Source organism: Nothobranchius furzeri, chromosome 17 (genome assembly GCF_043380555.1).
Source record: "Nothobranchius furzeri strain GRZ-AD chromosome 17, NfurGRZ-RIMD1, whole genome shotgun sequence".
NCBI lineage: Eukaryota > Metazoa > Chordata > Actinopteri > Cyprinodontiformes > Nothobranchiidae > Nothobranchius > Nothobranchius furzeri.
The window spans coordinates 46,158,241-46,179,114 of record NC_091757.1 but is presented as its reverse complement, the minus strand read 5'-3'; the positions used below and the strand labels follow the sequence as shown (position 1 = coordinate 46,179,114).

At 43.5% G+C, this 20,874-nt stretch overlaps 1 protein-coding gene across 2 annotated transcripts in view; it reads right to left on the bottom strand.

Moving 5' to 3' along the window:
• osbp2b (oxysterol binding protein 2b) overlaps positions 1–19,341 on the bottom strand; it is a 61,780-nt gene extending 42,439 nt beyond the window's left edge. For both annotated transcript variants that reach the window (XM_015973031.3, XM_015973032.3), the window contains exons 1-2: positions 19,031–19,341; positions 2,986–3,194 (exon numbers count right to left, since the gene is read on the bottom strand). In XM_015973031.3, coding sequence (XP_015828517.3) covers positions 2,986–3,194; positions 19,031–19,188 — 367 coding nt within the window. In that variant the 5' untranslated portion in view covers positions 19,189–19,341. The remainder of the gene's footprint in view (positions 1–2,985; positions 3,195–19,030) is intronic.
• Positions 19,342–20,874: the final 1,533 nt, after the last annotated feature.

Below are 20,874 nucleotides of genomic sequence, written 5' to 3'. Positions count from 1 at the left end.
GGAGCACAGAGCACAGTGACTCCTGCAGGTTGATGACCTCACCAGGCTGAAGTCCACCAATCCGAAGGCCGGGGGGGGGGGGGGGGGGGGGGGCTGTCGGGTTTTCACAGCTTCGTGGGGGTTTGTTGTTTGCATCTCGAAGGCTGCTATGGCGTCAGATTCAGATAACAAGACTTTGTTTGGGTCAGGCTGAGATAATTTCCCTCTCTGCCTTCAGTCCTTAACTGATCATTCCAGTCCTCCAGTGAAGCCAATTTAGGTTTTAAACATCTCCACACCATCCAGTGACCCTCTCCGAGATGACATCCATTTTGCACACTAATACCTGTATCGCAGCTAGAACGTTGTCCAGCTTACGATTCACCTCGAGTAACGTCCCAGTCTGTGAGGTCTCAACATAGACGGTGCTTTCCGTGGGTGCGGGTCGCCCTCCAATCGCTCCCGTCTTCCCAAATTTCCAGAAGACCAGATACCCTCCCACTCCAATCAGAAGAAATCCAGTGATCATCAGGCCAAACATCCACACGTCTTCGACGTCCTCAATGGACAGCTGGGAGAGGCATACGATCCTCCACTCCTTCCAGGAATCGAGCATATACCCCGCCGGGTGTGTCCCTTGCGGGCAAGTGGGAGCCCCCATCTCCGTCCTCATTGTTGAAAAAATCTTATCAATCACGTTGAATGACCAATTAATTAAATCCATTATTTAAAAATAGGGTTTTCCAGAAGAAATGCAGAGAAGCGCTCTGTGGGCAAACAGGACAAAGAGCCTTGAGAAAAAAAGATAAGGGAGCAAAAGCAGAAGTGTCTGTTCTCTGCGAGTGATGATCGGGTTAAGGTCGGTATTCGGGTTTCTGAGTTGATCAGAATAATCCGTTTACAAGCATAAATAGAAAGAGTTACCCCTAACTTGCATAACCCCATTTAAATGTGTACATTGGGGTAGCGTCAGGACGTATGGACTACGTCCAGACTCAATATGCGTCATTTCCGGTTCTTCTTGTTCCGGTATCCGTGAAAACAACAACATGTTTCCCAGTTTGGAAGCGATAGCGACCGCATTTGTTTGCGCTTTAGTTTCCTCGTCACTCCAAAAGTGTGGTGCTGTGCCGCAACTCGCCATGTTGCTCCCAACTTGTTGTTTACTTCCGGTGTTCTGGCGCATACAAGACGTCTCGCTACTCAAAAGACCAAGATTCCTTGCGAACAGAGCATGCGCAGAACACACGCTTTGATGGGGATATCCCGATATGCGTTTACACGACCAAACATTCATGTTAGAAAAGGGTTACCCCAGGTGTAGTAACCGGGTTTTTAAAAACCCAGTTATGAGCATATCCGGGTTTTTGGCGGTGTTTACAAGGACCTGCGGAACCGGGTTATTGTGAATATTCGGGTTTTAAAAGGGTTACTGGCTGCATGTAAATGCACTCAATGATCCTAGGAGCTAAGTTGTCTGAGGAGTTGTGCCTCTTTTAGGGTCACCCATGGCAGACAGGTCCTAGAAGAAGGATCAGACAAACAGCAACCCACAGACCCCTTTTGATGAGTACCGTACATTGTTCCCTCACTCAGACGTGGGTCACCGGGGGCCCCCTTTGGAGCCAGGCCACTAGTGTAGGCTGTGCCAATGTTCACTCTGGTTTTAGCTCTTTGCTTTGCTTCCACAGACATTTCTCTCTTACTTTTACTTCCAGGCTCTGCCATAATGCTTTTTGCTCCGCCACAATGCTAACATAAAAACTTAAAAAGCAAGTTTCTTCTTCTTCTTCTTGAGCTTTTTATTGACGATCAGCGAACGGAAAATGCTAACCGCTAGCATTACAGCTAACAGCCTTAAAGCAGATAAAGAGCACCCCCCCCCCCCCCCCGCATCCCATAGATCTATACAGCAGAGTGGTTTAAAATAGGAAACTGGTCAAGTTTCTAATACAACAATTAATGAGATCAATGTTAACGCTCTAGCATAAAGTTTGAAAAACTATCTATTGCTACTTTAGATGGTTAATATTTCGACAGAAGACATCTAAAAAAACATCCGTTTATACTTTCATTTTCAAGAGACACTGACCAAGGTTGACCTACTTTTACTAAATTTTTAATGTAACACACTGGTGAACTTCGGTTTGACATCCCTGCATTAACAGGAGTGGGGAAAAGGGAAAACAATATTTAAAAAAAGAATTAAAGATTCAGAAACTCCGTCATCATTCAAGTACAAATTATGTAGTTGAACAAAATGAAGTCTGGTGTGGACTCCCCGTGCCATACATAAGCATAAAGTGAGCAAAACTTTTGCTTTTTTTTAGTTAAAAAACAACAAAAAACATACTAAAAAAAAACAACTCTAGAGGTCAGAGGATTATATAGCCTGTCTCAATATGTGTAGATCCTGCTGGCTTCAGACTGAAGAAGAAACTCTGGATTGGTGCCAAGGTAAACCATGAAAAACAGTCATCCAGACGTTTCCCACAGCCTTTGACCAACAGCGTCAAATGTAGCCAAAGAACAACAATCCTCCTTGGAAAGGAGAGAGGTCTGTTGTTAAGAGTCCTGAATGGCAGCTCAGTTCTCACAGTGGCATTAGCATACTACAGTTGTTGTTGTTGTTTTTTTTTTTTATCTTGACTGGGGAGACACTGCTGCCCTCTCCTGGCTCACAATGGAATGTAAATTCAATTAAAGGCAAAGAGAGTGAGTAGAACCAGCAGCTGCAGGGAATACCAAACAGCAGAGAACACCGGAGACCAGCAGCTGAAGCATAATCAGATAAATCCATACATGTAGACCACCCTGAGATGCATGCTAATGATCTCATTAAACCAGTAACAAACTCACCTTTCCCCTCTGATAAACACAGAAGTCTGTACGAGCGTCTTTGAGGCAGGGGGAAATTCCAACCATCCTGCTGCACAACCGATTCATAACTACTTTTCTTCTTCTACGACAAAAATATCACATCGTGGTGCTTAGGTTTGCTCTTACCAGACTGATCATTCATCATTCGGATGGCTTTAGCTTTGGCCAGCTCCAGAGCTGTGACCCATCTCTGCCGCTCCACTTCAGTGCTAGCCTTCAGGTGGTAAGTGCGCCCACCACTGCTCAACACGATATTGCAGGCATCCTCGGTGTCAATGTGCGCTGTGGCCAGATTTATTGTTCCACGACATGTATGCGCCATTTCTGCCTGCGTCCTGCAAAGAAAAAGAAATAAATTAATAATATCAGGTTGAGAAACTGATGACATTGGTTTTATCAGTGAGTAGAAGTGCACGTAAACCTTCCTACGGACAAGCTAGGAGGTAGGGAGGGACAGAGGACATGTTAGTCCCTCTGACAACAAAGCAGTAGAACAACACCAGGTCATTTTACTGAACACACTTCATCTCCGAAACACACACGTAATGAAACCTAATGCTTCAGCTGACGTGGAACAACATAACACAAACTCGCCATGCTGATGTTACAGAGTTGAATTGTGGGTATCTGGTTGGCCTTCACAGGACCAACTGTGCACCGTCAGTGAGCCTTTAGTAGTCTAGAGAACAAGGCCATTGTGTGAGAGTCCAGGCCTCTTTAGTGGACACAATGAATAAGGTTGTTGACAAAGAGAGAACAGAGTGTGAGAGGAGGTAAAAACAAAAGGGTGAAAACGGAGATGGAGCAGCACAGCTACAGAAGATCACAAACTCTAACAAAAGCAACATTTGTTCAAATCAAATTGATTTCTGTGAGGTCAGGGACTTCACGATTAACTGTAAAGTCCACAGTTACAGATGAATTTATTTAGTATTATTAAATTGTGAACTGGCTATGACAAAGATGGGTTTCTAAATGATATGCATCTTCCTACAACTCAAGAGAAGACCAGGTTTAAATAGTTCTGCCAGGATGATGAATGGGCCGTGATCTTCAGACCTGAAAATGACTGCTGACTTTGGGTTATTCAGGTCATCATCGGCTGGAGGCTGCAACTAAGAAGGACGCAATGATTTAGAAATGAGAATTGCAAAGATTAAAACTTTAAAAGTATCAACACTTCTTTTGCAGTGGTCTCTATTATAAATGAATGCCTTGCGAGTCATTTTCTGTGGAAAAGAAGCTCTGGTGCTCCTGTTTCATGAAGTAGGAGTTAAGCCTGATTTTTACTTCTCTGTCAGCTCGAGTGTGGAGTCATGCACATACATTGATGGTAGATGTTTTCCCTTCTGACTTCTATGTCACCTGGGGAGCGTTGCAAAGCAACTCCCCACCAGGACGACAGAGAGCGTAGCGCTTTCTGAGGTATCCTGATACCATTGCAGTCACATATGTGGTCCAAGACAGTGTATTTACTATTTTGTTTACATTGTTTTAATGTGTTTCAGAGACTTTTTAACATGGACAAATTTATCCCTCATTGTTCCACCTCTTCATGCGATCGGCACCTCTGGACCCACGTTTCTCATCATTTCTGTCCACGAGTAACACTTGCTGCATATCTTTGTACTCCTTCAGCCACGGGTGAATAAACATTCATATTTTTGGACTTTGTCCATGAGGCATTCTTCAGTCTTTTCAGTGTCTGCTGCAATACTGGCGCCCTGACCAATCACAAGCTTGCGGTCTCTTTCGACAGACATTTAACAAAGTTTAAAAGTTGGGCATGTCTCCATCAGCCTCTGTGAGCCTGTCGGGGATCCCTAGCACCAACGCTTAATGGTGATGCATGTCTCCACACCTACACAGATGGAGAAGTGGGCTTTAGTCAGAGGAGTGGGAGGTAAAGAAAGACAGGATTAGGAGTCTTTTTTGTTATTATTCATGTTGTACGAGCATCTGTGTTCTGATTGGCTAACAGCTGCACTACTCTTCTGCTGCCTTCGTTTACGTTTTTTCTTTGGTGAAAAAAGCCACGTTGATGTATTTTCTCCTCAAATAACACAAGCCTGAACGTGATCCATCATGTTGGGGAGCTGCTAATGCTAATGGTTAGCTTCTACTAGCCGATACGCTCTGTGCTTTCTCCTTCCCAATCCAAGGTGGGCGAGACCCTGAAAATTAATTTTTCCTGTAATGTAGAAGAGACCCCCAGCATTTCCCTTCTGTGACTAATGCAGGCGGCTATTTTCACATTCAGCATGCATATGCAACTCAGATTTACTGATCAAAATCACACGTTTTCTTAGTTAACGAGACCTTTAAAAAGCAAAGATGGAAATGAGTTCAAAACTCCATATGTGAGCAAAACAAATTAGGAGTGTTTTCAGTGTGAAGATTTGTCTTCTTTAGTCCTGTTAGAAGTTTGAAGGAATCTTTAAAAAAAGTATACAAAGGGAAAAATAAGATGACAAGTTAAAACCCAAAAACTAAATGGCTGTGATCTTTGGACCCACATTTAAATAGACACAAGTCTGAATCAGAACGCTCTTCGTGGACCCAGGAGGACAGAAAACACATTACGTAGATATTGTATATCTGACCGAGATGCACGAATGTCTTCTCTGAACTTTTATTTCATTTGCGATGTTCTGAGGCAACGTGTGAAAATGTCCTGCAGTTAGAAAAATCCACATTTGCTACAGTTTTGGTAATTATGGACCCAGCATCCTTCAGGACAAGAACCATCTGGCTTCTTATCAGCATCTGTGAGAAGGTTTTTAAGACCACACAGGAAACATGACACGTGTAAAGACACGAATAATGCTGAACACCATGTTTACGTAACTTCAGAATTATAGCAATCTTACCTTTATTCCCAATCATAATGATGCTCATGCTGAATAAAGAGGTGACTTTTTTTATCAAAGTACAATAAAATTTGAATCTTAGACAATTCTATGAAAAGTTCTGTATGTTTACAAAAACTTTGTTTTTTATGTTTCAGGTCAGCAAGCACATGTAATTACTAGACAAATATAACTTGAATACGTATAAAATGAAGCTTTCAAAAGATGATTTCCAAGAAGCTCTGCAAACCAACCTGGCCTCATGTGAAAAATGTAATCAACCTTCTAAACTAAATAACTGGTAACTTGTGACACCCTTTGAGGTAAGTGTTTGTGATAACTAAATATCGGACGTAAGATAGAATTTTGTCCTGCTTCTTCTAAAAAATTTGTTTTAGCAGATTGTTCCAGAAGGTCAGGTAACAGTATCTTTTTAATGTCCGAAGTTTGACCAGGCTGCTTCAAAGCCTTCATTTTGGTTTAGTGCTTTTCATTGTCCCATTGCATGAGCTGCTCTTGAAGGAATGATTGAAATTGTCCTTAAGGGTTTTCTGCTAGAGTGCCGAATTCATAGTTCCCATCATTTACAGCAAGTGGTCCAGGTCCAGCAAAGCAGCCCCAGACCATCACACTGCCCCCACTGTGTTTAACTGTTGGTATGACATTCACCTCCTTAAATGCCAAGTTTGTTTAACACCAGATGTATCGGGATAAGGAGGATCCAGCCTGCCAAAATAAATAAATAAATGAAACTCTATTTCTTTTTTTTTTCTTTTTTTTTGATAAAAATGCCAATTTGACAGCAGAAATAAACAAGTTTACAGCCTGGTTCAAAAACCATTTTAGGTTTAATTGATCTCTAGTTTATATTCATGACAACTCGGGGGGTGGGGGGGTGGGAGGGGGGTGAATTTGTAACTCTTGTGTCTAGGTATAATTAAATGCTTGAAATTATGAATAATTAGATTTGAGTGACAGGTAGCATTAGCGTCAGAGCTAGAGCTAGCGGCTAGCTCCAGAGAAAACATCAGAATGGGACTCACGTTAGTCCCTACTTCACAGTGGAAGCATCAGCTGTGCGGAACGGCAGCGGAATGTCGCTGCTTCAAATGGAATCCATTTGGAAACATGGAAATTTCCAGACGCATCCAAGATGCAGCAACCCGCGGCGCTTAAGATAGGATTGAGCTCTATTTTTGGCATGAACCTTCTGGGACATGACAATTTCCTCATTTAACTTAGGGCTAGACAGGAAATCACATAGAGTTTCAGTGTAAAACCCCTGGTAATTTTCAAAATAAAAGACTACTACAGCGATGCTATTTCATATCTATGTAGATTATGTCAATTCATTTGACCTAATGCTTATTTACTCCCACCATTGTCCAGGAGTGCAGCTGTGTGTTAATTAGCTGCGCGTTCTCCTGTCCTCTGTCCTCCGGGCCAAACACACACACACACACACACACACACACACACACACACACACACACACACACACACACACACACACACACACAAGGGACTGTCTCAGCTGTTATTTTCGTTAAGGAGTGTGCACGTACAGCATGCCTCGTGCACGAGCCTACTATTGAAGCTGCGGTTACGCTTTTGGCCTGAGGGGGCAATCGCGAGCATAAAAATTCAAAACTCCGTAAAGTCCCTTTAAAGAAAATGTAATGGTGATCTGAAATATAAATGTCCTCAGGACTAACACTGTCAGCATTTAGGCCCAGGTTAAAAACAAGGTCCAGAGTGTGCCCCCTGGTGTGTGTGGGGCCAGAAACATGCTGGGTAAAGCTAAAGGAGACTTTTTTAATGTTCAGCCATTAATGTTCAGCCTTCATGAAAAACTCAGAGTTACCAATTATATCAGAAAAAATAATGAATGTGTCTTTTCAGAGAAGTTGACTTTTAACAAAAATCATCTTTTGAAAACTGCATTTTTTATTTACTTTAATTAATGTTTGCTGATGTGATATCATGATAAAAAAAATATGCAAAAACAGAAGAAATCTGGGGGAAAAGGGTGATATATTTTCACTCCACTGCACAGCATTTAAAATACAACCCATACATGCCTCCAGCTTGTCACGTTTGTCCATTCATCCCACTGGCAGCAGCCTCTTTAAAGCATGCAGTCATGCTATCATGTATGCTTTTCTCTCTGGAAGCTCATCATTCATCCATCTCTCCTCAGCCTTCAGTGACACAGTTAGCTACCTCTTAGAAAAATTACAGTCCCCATAAAGTTCAGCATCACCTGACGCCAACAAGGTGTTTCCACCTTATCAAGTCAAAAGTTGAAGTGTATTAATAAATTCTGCCAGGCAGCGACTTTCCTTACACAGCCTCTACAGACTCAAATCAACTCTTGTTACGATGCCAAACAGAACAAGTGCTTCAGTGTACCACTCCAATGCTGGGGCTCGATGCACATCAGTTTTGCAGACATCACCGCACTGGGGCCATGCCAAGCAGAGCGGAGAGCGGGCGAGGATCCTGAGCAGTCTGGTTTCTAGCTTCACCAAGCTGAGCTCAGCTGCAGAGTCCTGGAGGCAAGTGGGTCAGCAAACTGAATGTGCTGCTGTAAGATGAGATGCATGCTGATACCTGCTGCCTGGCGGGGGGCCGAGGCCATGCAAAGGCCATGGAATGACACAGCCAAGGAAAAGCTGAGAAACAGAGATAAGGGCTACAGGGGCATAGGCAGTAGAGGAGGTGGAGGGAGGTGTGTGCAAGTAGAGCTAAGGGTAAGGGGTGGGGGGTCCTGCTTGATGTGTTGCATCAGGAGAGAGTTGTGCTTTACCTGTCCGTCCCCTGAGCACACATCCTCACAAAACATAAATCCACCGACCTGGAGCATGTAATGACAGAACAACCAGTGAACAACACAACACACGGCCACGAGCATGAAAATACTGACAGGCAGCGAGAGGAGGTATGAGTGGGTATCCAGGGCATAAGAGTGTAGACGGGTTTTGTTTTGGCTGTAGGCCGTTTCATCACAAGGGAGGGGGAGTCTGAGAAATGCTCAGGGAGAGGGCTGCTAATGGAACAGAAACATGACACATGAAAACCAAGGCTATGGTAGCACAACGTGGACAGCCTGACATGACCTGCATAAAAAAACGATTGTGTCCACACTTCGCCATACCCGCTCAGCTGTTGACAAAAACAAGCATCCAAGCTCACTAAGTTGATGATAACGGCAACCCAGAGCCCATTAACAAGATTAGATCACAAAAGCCAGATCGCTTGCTCCGGTCCACTCTGCTGACATGCCAGCCTTTCCAACAGGATCCGGGCCAGGATCGACCCTCCAGCTGAACCCGAGGTTGACTTGCTCACCACTCGTCCTCCCCTCCTCCCTGCACCCTTAGCTGTGCGTGCAAGCACGAACAACCATAACCTGACTCTCCAAAGAGACAGGGGTGGTGCAGAACACCTGGTGAGCATTTAAACTATCAGGTAACCCTCCCAACAAACGGAAGGAAACATGAAAAGCACGGCTAACGGATACTTAAACCCCTAATAATCTTCCCTAAAGAAGAACTTACAGTAAGAAGTTTGTGAGTTGGCTAGGGTGTTTTTAAACTGGGATGAAACGTTGTTAAAAAATTAAAGATGAATGAAGTTCAGAGAAAGAGGAAGAGTATGGATGGAAATCTGGTCATGTGTCCTGTGCAGCACAATGAGGCTCTTTGTTTGATGTGAACTCAAACGAGGCTTGATGCACAGCTGACGCAGAGTAAAGCAAGACTCGCCGTTTCAGAGCAATCAATGCCAAATGCAATTTTAATCGTTGCACTTTAGCTGGTTCAGCTGCTGAGTGTTTGAGTCCATTTACAAAGTCAAAGAATTGATTCCAAGTCACTTCTGTGACTCTGTAAATGGATTTAGGAATTAAAGTGATTTCTTGGGTTTCAGACAAGAGTCCTAAAAACATGTGAGTCACTACTGATGCATCTGCAAAGCAGCATTTTAAAATGGGTAAATGGAGATGGAACTGTGCTACTGGTCTGTTCATGCAGGGCGGAACAGGATCCGGTTTAATCTGAAATAGTTTTGTTTAGATGCAGCAGGCCATGATCGGATCCTAAAAGTGGACATGAAACAGGTCTAGGACAAACATGGCCAGAAACCAATCTTACCTTCTCAGGACTCTCACAGTAGTACAGGTGAACACTTGTAGCACAATTCATGTGCAATACTGTGCTGCAACACAAAAACCTGTTCTAGAGCTAGGAACGATAATAAAAATCACAATACGGCTTTCACCCAAACTCCAACTTCTTTAGGATTTGCTTTGTTTTGTAAGCTGGGGTCCGAGGCGTAACCTCATCAAGGAGAGAAGAAGGAGATTTAGAAATCTGGATGGCTATAGCTCCGCCGCCCCACAAAAGATAATCCAATCCCCCTCCTGATTGGCTGATAGCAGAAATTACACCCTGAGGAAGCACCAGCTAGCTTGAAGTTTACAGACGGGAATTAATTAGTTAAATTAGCATTCAAGCTAGGATGATGTGCTCATAGACATGAATATGTAGATGCTTCATTGGCCGCTGGAGAGCGTAACAGCGTCATGGCCATATTGGATAGGTCCCTCACTCTCCAAACCCACTGCTCGTCTACTAGTGCAACAACCAGAAAACTGATCACATGGGATTATTGACTTTTCTACCCTACCTAGTTTTAGATTGTAATTTATTTTATTTGATCATATTTATATTTTAACTATCATGCCATATGTCTGATTTTGTGAAAAGCAAAGTAAAACGTGTTTTTAGATGGGTAAATATCTTCCTCAGTAGAAATAAATGCACTGAGGGCAAATGGAGACCCATCCAAGATGGTGACCAGCCACTACAGTAGCCACAATAGATAGTGCAGTCCACGGGGTGTCAATGTATATGATGTCTGTGGGTGTGTTAAACTGACGGAACCATGTGTTTCACTCTGGAGTGCATGCTGGGAACTGGGGTGCATTGTTGACAGCTCATTTTTGTAGATACACAAATCTATTTGTGAACGCTCCAGGTAAATCGTGTAAACGATTTGTTTTGCTGTAAAGGCCATGGGAGGAACTAAGGCAAGATATAAGGGTTGTTCCCACGATTGGAACGTCAGGGTATTTTTACTTTGTGGTGGGTGTGTAATCAGGTATACTGATCCTAGTAAAAAAGTTGTTTTGCTTTTATAATTTGCTGTCATCCATGTTTTATCAACTCTGCAACTTGCTGAAATAAACTGATACGTGTAGCCTCCTTAAAATGAGAACTCTAGATAAGTTTCCAAATGCATGAGTAACTATGTGAAATTTGACCAAAACTAGTTTATTTTTTGGGAATTGAGCAGCCCTAGTCAGCATTATTTAATTTGGCTTATCTGTCAAAAATCCCAATTATCTCTCCACCCTGAGCTCATGCTGATGACTGTGTGCTGGTGAGACACTGAATGCTGAGAGAATTTTTCAAAGAAAGTAAAAAAAAAAACACACATTTGATGCTAATTTAGTGAGGGAGCATCTGCTTATGAACCCAAACTGTATTTGGGAGTAATATTCCCTTCAATTCTGAGCCAAAGACAGAATGAAAAAATAAAAAAAAAATAAAAGGCAAAGAGGCTGTGGCGGACAAGTATTTATTAGAGTGCTGCCACATTTGATTGGTTCGTTGTTGTGGACTTCACTGACAACAGGAGCAGCAGATAAACAAGCAGGGAAGTCACACGCAGCGGAACAAAGCCTGGAGCCGGACACACACAATGCGTTCTGCCAGGAAGAGGGTACGGCTGGTCGTGTACCTCCATGCCTTTGTGCTCAGATGTCAACAGGTTTTACTTCAGGGAAAGAAGTCACCTTACAACATAAAGGGCTATTAATCGTGGGAGAAGCAACAGGTGTCCCTCCTTTCACTGTGAGCCCAGAACTCTGGCTACTCTGCCCCTCAGCCAAGTGCCTGAAGGAAGATCAGGCCAACATGGGATTGAACAAGTTTTGATTGGATATCTGCAAGAATAATCAGAAAATACTAAGAAACATCTCATCTAGGTGTTTGTTTGCATTAAAACAACAAGCATGAGGCTAGCAGTTGTTTCTTTAGTGTTCCTGATTTGCTACTAGTTCATGTGTTGAATTAATTATAGAGTCACTAAGATGAAGACAATAAAGTTTATCTCTTACTAAATAAAATATCTACTAAGAAATCACAATGTAGCCATAGACATATATGGTGTGTGTGTGTGTGTGTGTGTGTGTGTGTGTGTGTGTGTGTGTGTGTGTGTGTGTGTGTGTGTGTGTGTGTGTGTGTGTGTGTGTGTGTGTGTGTGTGTGTGCTCTGTCATCACCTATCAACAGGCTGAAGACGCCTTGGGTGTAATGAGGGGGTATTGTTGTTAAAATGCTTTTCCATTCCTGGGGATGGGAGGGAATATGGGTATGTGGGGTCATTTTAATTTGTAAAGCACTTTGAGTTGCATTTCCTGTATGAATTGTGCTATATGAATAAAGTTTATTATTATTATTATTATTATTATTATTATTATTATTATTATTATTATTATTATCTTCTGGATCCTCAGTGAGTCATGGATGGCTTCTTATACTGAGCCAGGATCCAATGGAGGTTTCTTTCTGTTAAAAGGGAGTTTTCCTCTCCACTGTCGCTAAATGCTTGCTTAGTATGAGGATTGCTGTTAAGACTCTGACACTAGTCAGTGACTCGATTCAACCTGCTGGGTTCCTTATATAGGAAACTTTTTACTGATTGGCTTAATGAACTGTCCTGTATTGGAATAATTACTATGTGAAGTGCCTTGAGATGACTCCATTCATGATTTGGTGCCAAATAAATAAACTGAATTAAAAAACTGCAACTGAATCGATTTGTGGAATCATTTAAAATCCACGTAGCACTGACGAACAGCAGCTGTGTTAACTCCCATGGGTGCACCTTCATTGTGCAGTGAACCTTTTAATTAAGGAGCTGGGCCAGACTGGGAGAACAATTGTTGCAAAAAAAACATACCCGATCTCCCCTTTAATTGGGTGCAAACGTCTGAAATGTCTAGCATACTAAAAAACGTTGGCTGATAGCAGGAATTACACCCTGAGGAAGCACCAGACTGAGGTCGGGTTTGTGCAAAAAATAAATAAACGAGCATCCAAGAAAACCGGGTGAACGTGCAGGAGACATGCACAGTGTGTGGATTTTGTGAGTTGTATTGTGAAATAATGCAGCGCCCGCGTGCCAAAGCATTCAAGCAAATCTCAGACTCTGTCAGCAACAAATGAAGCTGACTGAGTAGAAAGTGTAAAGAAACAAAACGACGTGGAATTTGTCATGTTTGTAGAGTCAGAGTGAGTTCCTCTCACCAGAACATGCTGAGTAACAGCCTCACATGTTTAAAGGGTAAAGACAGATTTAAGTGAAACTAAAGCTACAAATCCCATGGCATATATTCATATTCAACACAAAGTAAGTTTTGCACCATTTAAATTAAATAAATAATCATTTTTGTGGCTTGTGATGGATTTTGGCCCTTGTTTCTAGACGGTGCATTGACAACTAGGGCTGTCACGTAACCGCAAAAATGAAATATCGCAATATTAAGAAAACCACCGCGCTGCATGATGGGCCACCGCTATTACTGCAATTGCTTCGACTCGACGACGCATGTTGAGAAAGATGGCTGCACTAGTATCAAAACTAAACGTTACTTCGCCCCTTTGGGAGCACTTCGGCTTTCAGTACGTCAGCTGCTGCCCAGCCAGAGTCCTTGGGGGAGACAGAGCTGTCACCAGCGGCAAAAAATAAATAAACGCTCAGAGACCTGCTAAAGTCACGGACAAGCACTGCGTCTGCAACTGTCCCGAAGAGAGTTGGAGCTGAGCTGGAGTTGGAGCTCACTCGCTACCTGCAGGAGGAACCCATCTACCCTAATGAAAACTCCCTGACATGGTGGCGCAACAACCGGGAGAGATTTCCTTCGCTCTGCAGAGTCGCATGCAAGTACATGAGTGTTTGTGCAATGAGTGCTAGAGCCCTGCACGGGCCTAAAATCTGAACCCGTGTCTGGCCCGGCCTGAGGGGGTGGAGCCCCAGCCCGAGGGGGTGGAGCCCCAGCCCGACCCGGTCCGAAAAGGTTTTCAGGATTCTCTGGCCCGACCCGAGCCCGACTTTTTTTTTTTTTACCTTTCATAATGTTTTAGCGTGATAGAATGCTCAGCATTCTAATCATCTGTGAGAAGTGTTCCGCAGTAAAAAATAATTTAAATAAATAAAAAAGAAAAGAAAGAAAAACTGCATTCAATGCAGCTTTTTTCTAACAGAGCGTATTTTTCGAGCAGCAGATGAAATTTACAAACACCATATTAATTGGATGAGTTTGTAAATTTAATCTGCTCTGAAAATTCGCTCTTGTTCAATTAGGGGAAAAAAAAGCAGCATTCTAATTTTCTAACTGCAGAGCGCATTTTCAGAGCGGCAGATTAAATAAACGCCCCCAATTAGCGTTTGTAAATTTCATCTGCCGCTCTGAAAATGCGCTTTCCAGTTAGAAAAAAAACCCAGCAATGAATGCTGTATTTTTTTTAACTGCAGAGCGAATTTATTCACAGAAAAATAGAATGCTGCTGTTTTCATGAGAATAAACGAATGGTTTCTGACATATCAAAGTGGACATAAAATGGCATATTAGAATAGGGGCACATGTTTCAATCAGCAGTTTGAGAATTTGTTTATATAGGCGCATTTATAAACCACACAGACCTTAACTGAGCTAACGGTGCGTGAGAAGCAGGCAGGTGCTGCTGCGTTCAAGTGTTTCAGTTTTTTTTAATGAATTCGATTAAAAATAAAGGTGCCCGGCCCGGCCCGTGTCCAAGGTAATTACACAGTCTTTGGCCCGAAGCCCTAGGCCCTCGGGCCCTCAGGCCGGGCCGACCCGAGGGCCTAGGGCTTCAGTGCAGGACTCTAACGAACGTACCATCCGAGAGGGTTTTCAGCATCGCTGGAAATGTTGTCACCCCTCTCAGATACTCTCTCAAACCACATAAGGTTAACATGCTGGTTCTCCTTGTGCGTAACAAGGACGTGACCGAGCTATAAATCACCGTTATTTGTGTGTGTAAAAGTGAAATGATAGTGCCCACTCGCGTCCGATACATCTCATTTTGTAAGCTTGATTTTAAACAACAAAAACAAAACGGGGACTTGTTTTTTATTTGTTAGATGCTGCAGACAAATTTGCATTTAAAAGTTAAACCTTCTCCTGAATTTTGTTTTTGTTAAGTTCGGTCGGACTCCAACTGTCGGAGAAACAAATGTTACTGCGATCTGTGCTGTTACTGCCCTTTGATCTGCAGTCAATAAAATGTTAAAAAAGAAGACATGGAAATTTTTTACCTCTTTTAAATGTGTAAGCACCATGTTTCAAGAGAAATATTGCCATAAGTTCAGTCATTTAGTAATTAACAAACTTTTATCTAAAGAGATAGATTTAAAAAAGGGCTGCAATAATATTGCACACTGCACCTCCCGACTCACCACAGGGGGAATTCCCCAACGGTGACAGTCCTATTAACAACCTCCACCCAGGTCATGGAGGGCCTTTTCAGCATGTTTTCGTTTTTTCTCTACTCCAACACACCTGATTCAATATGGTTAAATCACCTGCTCAGCCTGTTAATCACCTGCTGATTAGAACCAGGTGTGTTGAAGCAGAGAAAACTGATGTTGGGTTTTCTCTGTTCCACTGTGTCTGCACCCACACACATGTTCAACAGAATGGAGCTTTTATCGCCTTTGAATGAATGAATGAATGAATGAATGAAAGAAATCTTTTATTTATATATATATATATATATATATATATATATATATATATATATAAAGACTTCAAAGATTATTAAAACTATGTTTAAAAGGAGGAAAGAAAGAAATTAAAGGGACATTATGGAAGCCAAAACATGTATAGAAATAATTCCATGCTGTCGTTCTTTTTAAAACACAGAAACGGTTTCGTTGCCTGCTTTGTCGCTACGTTTTGCTGGCGGCTGCAGGCTTTCTCAGGCTGACGCTGATGGTGGCGCGTCACTTCCTTCTCCGTTTATCCGCGGGCAGCAGAGGACGTTGTCGCCCTCTACTGCAGTACAACGTTCTCTGCTGCCCGTGGATAAACGGGGAAGGAAGTGATGCGCCACCATCAGCGTCAGCCTGAGGAAGCCTGCAGCCGCCGGCGAAACGTAGCGACAAAACAGGCAACAAAACCGTTTCTGTGTTTTAAAAAGAACGACAGCATGGAATTAGAACTAATACACAGCAAGAACACACCTAAGATGTATAGAAATAATAAATTTCTTCTTCATACGTGTGACGGTGGCACAGGAGTTAAGTGCTCGCCCCGTAATCGGAAGGTTGCAGGTTCGAGACCTGCTAAGTCTGTCACTGTCGTTGTGTCCTTGGGCAAGACACTTAACCCACGTTGCCTGCTGGTGGTGGTCGGAGGGACCGGTGGCGCCAGTGCTCGGCAGCCTCGCCTCTGTCAGTGCGCCCCAGGGCAACTGTGGCTACATTGTAGCTCATCCCCACCAGTGTGTGAATGTGTGTGTGAATGGGTGAATGACTGATTGTGTTGTAAAGCACCTTGGGGGGGTTCAAGGACTCTAGAAAGCGCTATATCAAATACAGGCCATTTACCATTCATACATTCTCCTGCAATGCCCTGGTCCTGTAGAATGAGCCCTGGCATTTTTACTGTGATTGCCTGTTTTTCTGTAAAATCACAGAAAAAGAGAGATGCTCGGGTCGAGCAGGCTGCTTCATGCGCGTTCACGCTCAGGCATCGCTCGTAGCATTTGCTATCCGTAGCTTTAGCAGGAGAGTGCCAACTCAGCGACTTTGTCGCTGTTCCTAATGCATCCTAAATACATAAACATACATACATAAACATAAACATAACGCCTAGTGACAAACCTAGCTACATTTCTGAGGAACCTTAGCTACTTTCTGTAGAACTTTCTTCTAGATATTTCCTGCAAATTAGCAACAAAATAGTAATTTTTGCTTCGAACCGTTCTTTGGTTTGACGTCGTTTCAGCTGTCATCAAGGATATAAAAGTTACAGAGAGTGTCAATGCTACTAGAGTGTAGCTCACCTTGTAAGATGTCTGACTCCCATGCAGAAGACCTGGGTTCAATTCTGGATGTGAACATTGTTCATTTAGTGTTTCTTTTTTACATTAATGGTATATTTTTTACAGTAAGATGCCCAAATTTTTATTTGAGACTCGCCGAACGGCATTGAATTCACAGATAAAAAGTTGTGGGTTCAACTTTCATTTTGGAACAATTTTTCAAGCAAGGGAATGGAATGACCTGAGCATGCAGGAAGACTGACCCATCATAAACCTTTGTCGGCTGTGCTGAAGAGAAAGCTACAGAACCAAACTATTTAATTAAATAGCTGCGCGTTCTCCTGTCCTCTGTCTTCCGGGCCACACACACACACACACACAGGACTGTCTCAGCTGTTATTTTTGTTAAGGAGTGTGCACGTACAGCATGCACGCCTCGTGCACGAGCCTACTGTTGAAGCTGCCGTTGCGCTTTTGGCCTGAGGGGGCAATCACGAGCATAAAACTTCAAAAGTCCGTAAAGTCCCTTTAAGTAAAGGGAGAGAGAGAGAGAATTAATAGGAAAGAGGCAAATCAGAGGATTCTGGGAAAGGCGGAATAAGAGCAGAATAAGGAGAGGGCGATGAAGGTCACACCAAAGCTAGCTTGAACAGGTGAGTTTTCAGCTGCTTTTTAAAGGAGACCACTGAGTCCACTGATCTCAGTCTCAGGGGTAGAGAGTTCCAGAGTCTGGGCAAATGATCACACTTTTGGTCTTTAGCCTGATGCTGCACAACCAGTAGGTTTTGGTCACTGGACCTCAGGGACCTACTGGGGGTGTAGGGACTGAGAAGGTCACCAATATATGATGGTGCTTGTCTATGTAAGGCCCTAAAAACCAGAACCAGGATCTTGAAATTAACCCTGAAGTTGACTGGCAGCCAGTGAAGCTGGAGGAGAAGCTGGGTGATGTGGGTGTGTTTGGAGGACTTGGTCAGAAGCCGAGCACACGCATTCTGAACCACCTGCAGACGGTTCAGGGTTCTGCTCAGACACGTGAAAAGAGAGTTACAGTAGTCTAAGTGTGAGGAGCTGAAGGTGTGGATAACAGTCTCAAGTTCAGAGCAGGACAGTGTGTGTGTGTGTGTGTGTGTGTGTGTGTGTGTGTGTGTGTGTGTGTGTGTGTGTGTGTGTGTGTGTGTGTGTGTGTGTGTGTGTGTGTGTGTGTGTGTGTGTGTGTGTGTGTGTGAACTTGAGGTTTCTCTGCTCCAACACACCTTCTTTTAATCAGCAGGTATATTACAGACTTCTGCAGAGCTGCTGAACAGATGACACACCATTTAATCAGGGAAACAACTAAAACATGCTGCATGTCCAGCATCTGACTCGGATCTAAAGAGCAGGGTTGGATCTAAAGTATTTGTTGAGCTGACCTTGATCATGACCCACTGCTCACGTGGTGCCTCATCCATCACTATCACCCACACCTGTGGAAACATGACTCCCTCATAAACGCACCTGAGCCACAGGTGTCCGTCTGCCTCTAACAGATCTAATGTAGTCTCACAGCTGCCATCCGTGAGGAGTGAATGATAGCGACCTCATATGGGAGTGTATCTGTTAACAGCAATCATGCTGAGTAGTTTCAGCACATCAGTGAAGGGATTAATGAACTTATTGAGGGTAAAGCAAGTTTTTTCCCACTGTGATTGTTGGAAAAAGCTACATATTTGGGATAAAATGCAAAAACCGAGAGGAGGGAGTTGTTAATGTATAAAAAGAGCATTTAGTTGAAATGACAGCAGAGCGGAGAGCTGGAAGAGTTCAGTCTCCTGACAGCTGATGACAGGAGGCTAACGGGCTTAGCTCAGTGTGCTAGCTAACACTTGTTTTATGTTTGTGTTTTTTACTCTTTATCGTAATTCGTTGAGATATTTGTTCGTTGTTTATTTTTCTGTGCGTGTTTCAGCGCTTCCACAGTCCAAAGCCAGCGGAGGGTGATGTCTCCGTCAGCTGGAGGAGTATAAAACAGCCGCCCCTTAGCCTGCTGCTGCTGCTAGCCAGCTGAGGGAGCCAGCTGTCATGATGCGCCGACACTAATATCAGCCGCTGTGCGCACTTATTTACACACACACACACACACACACACACACACACACACACACACACACACACACACACACACACACACACACACCACTTTTACCTGTAATATGAAAGCAGGCCGTTGCTGAGGACGAACCATCGCCGCTGGTACCCTTTCAGGTAGTTGGTCCACTTAAAGAGCCACCCTTTGTAAGTGTCCGACCCCGGTGCCGGGGCCGCGGTGGAAGCGGACGCCGAGCCCTTCCCCTGCTCGCTCATCCTCGGCTCCGCCGCACGCCAACAGGCGCTGGACGATCTGGGGCCAGCCGGCGAGGGGAGGAGGGGGAGACGAGGACGTGGACACTACTAACTAGTGCGCTGCTCGGGAGGAAGGTTCCGCGTACCACCGTGGAGTCCTTTCACATGACGCCGGAGGTGGAAGAAGTGATGCCAAGACAGCTGGCTGATGCAGAGGCAGCGGATCCGGATGCGAACAGAAGAGAAACACTCTACAATGCCTCCGTGTTATCGGATAAGACTGACACCGAAACAGCGGTTATCACCACGATGGCGGCTCTAAACTGTTTGACAGCCAGCAAAGGGAGCGGCAGCGAGCTGGTCACTCAGATGCAGCCTGGAAGGGAACTCCAGACCTGCTGCACCACGTGACTCTGATATATACACATTCCTAAACCTTAGAGGTCTGCCTTCTGATCGGTCACATGTGGACACATCCACTCAGCAGAGTAGAGCAGAGAATACGGAAGTTTAGGAGAATAGGTCGTTTTATTGCAGATTCCATATCAATATCATGAGTTAATGATTAATTATAATAAATCCACCTGTGCTGCTCCTGCTTCACCACTCAGTACGGCGGCAGATCTGTGAAGAGGGCACCCATTTCCCAGATAACATGTCTTGTTACACAAAGCTCAGCATAAATTCCTTTCATTAAGTAAACATTGGCAGGCGCAGCAACATCACCCCATTTTGTGCACGTTTTCTAATCCAAGAACACAAAGTACCTGACAGTGCAGCACCATGGACAGCGCATAAGTAATTACCCAAGTACGCATTTCCACAAAGCAGCTTTAAACCAAAGTGCTTTTTATAGAAAATAAAATATATCACATTTATTTTTATGTAATATAATCGGATACATGTGTAACTACAGGCTCTTGTAGCTGTCATGTGTTGTGTTGCCTGCTGAGTCCGCCTCCTCTGGCTGCTGATCACATCATAAATCCACAAGATGGCAGTATTGTCAAAAGGCTCAAATTTAACAAGCACAGGATTGAGAATCAAAAGCTTCTCAAATGCATTTATTAATTCACCATGTGTCAAAAAAGATCCACTTATAATAATACCATAAAAATAAAGACAGAGTTTCAGAATAAATACAAATCGTAGCCCTTTTTTATTTGAAAATGCACAATAAAACAAACAGATGGAAACCCATGTTACACACACAGTTGCTTTCTCATATCTCTGCTACATATTTCCCTTATTTTATTCTTCAAGGAAAAAAAACAATGCAACCATCTGGCCCGTGTGAAGGGTTAGCACTACATTTGGAGAAATTCATGAGCTTGTGCTATCACATGCCGGTGAAAAACGATCACATTCATCCACTCAGCTGCTCATTACAGCGTCAGAGACCATGTAATACAAAAATCTAAGCACAATATCACATATTCACACCAGTGCAATTAAACCCTGACCTGTTGGCTCCTCCACCAACAAAAGCATGCAAGCTACTCTCTCTGGAGACCATTCTTATGTACAAGAGGTTAGACATATTCACAATGTTCACCTTGGCCAAATCACAGGAAAAACGTAGTTCACAACAGTACCATTTAGTTTTCAGACAGGGGGATTAAAGCTTTATTGGTGATCCATTTGCGTCTGTGAACGGGGCCTATTACTGAGATGTTTCTTTATCTGTGGGATGTCAGGATGCAGGCG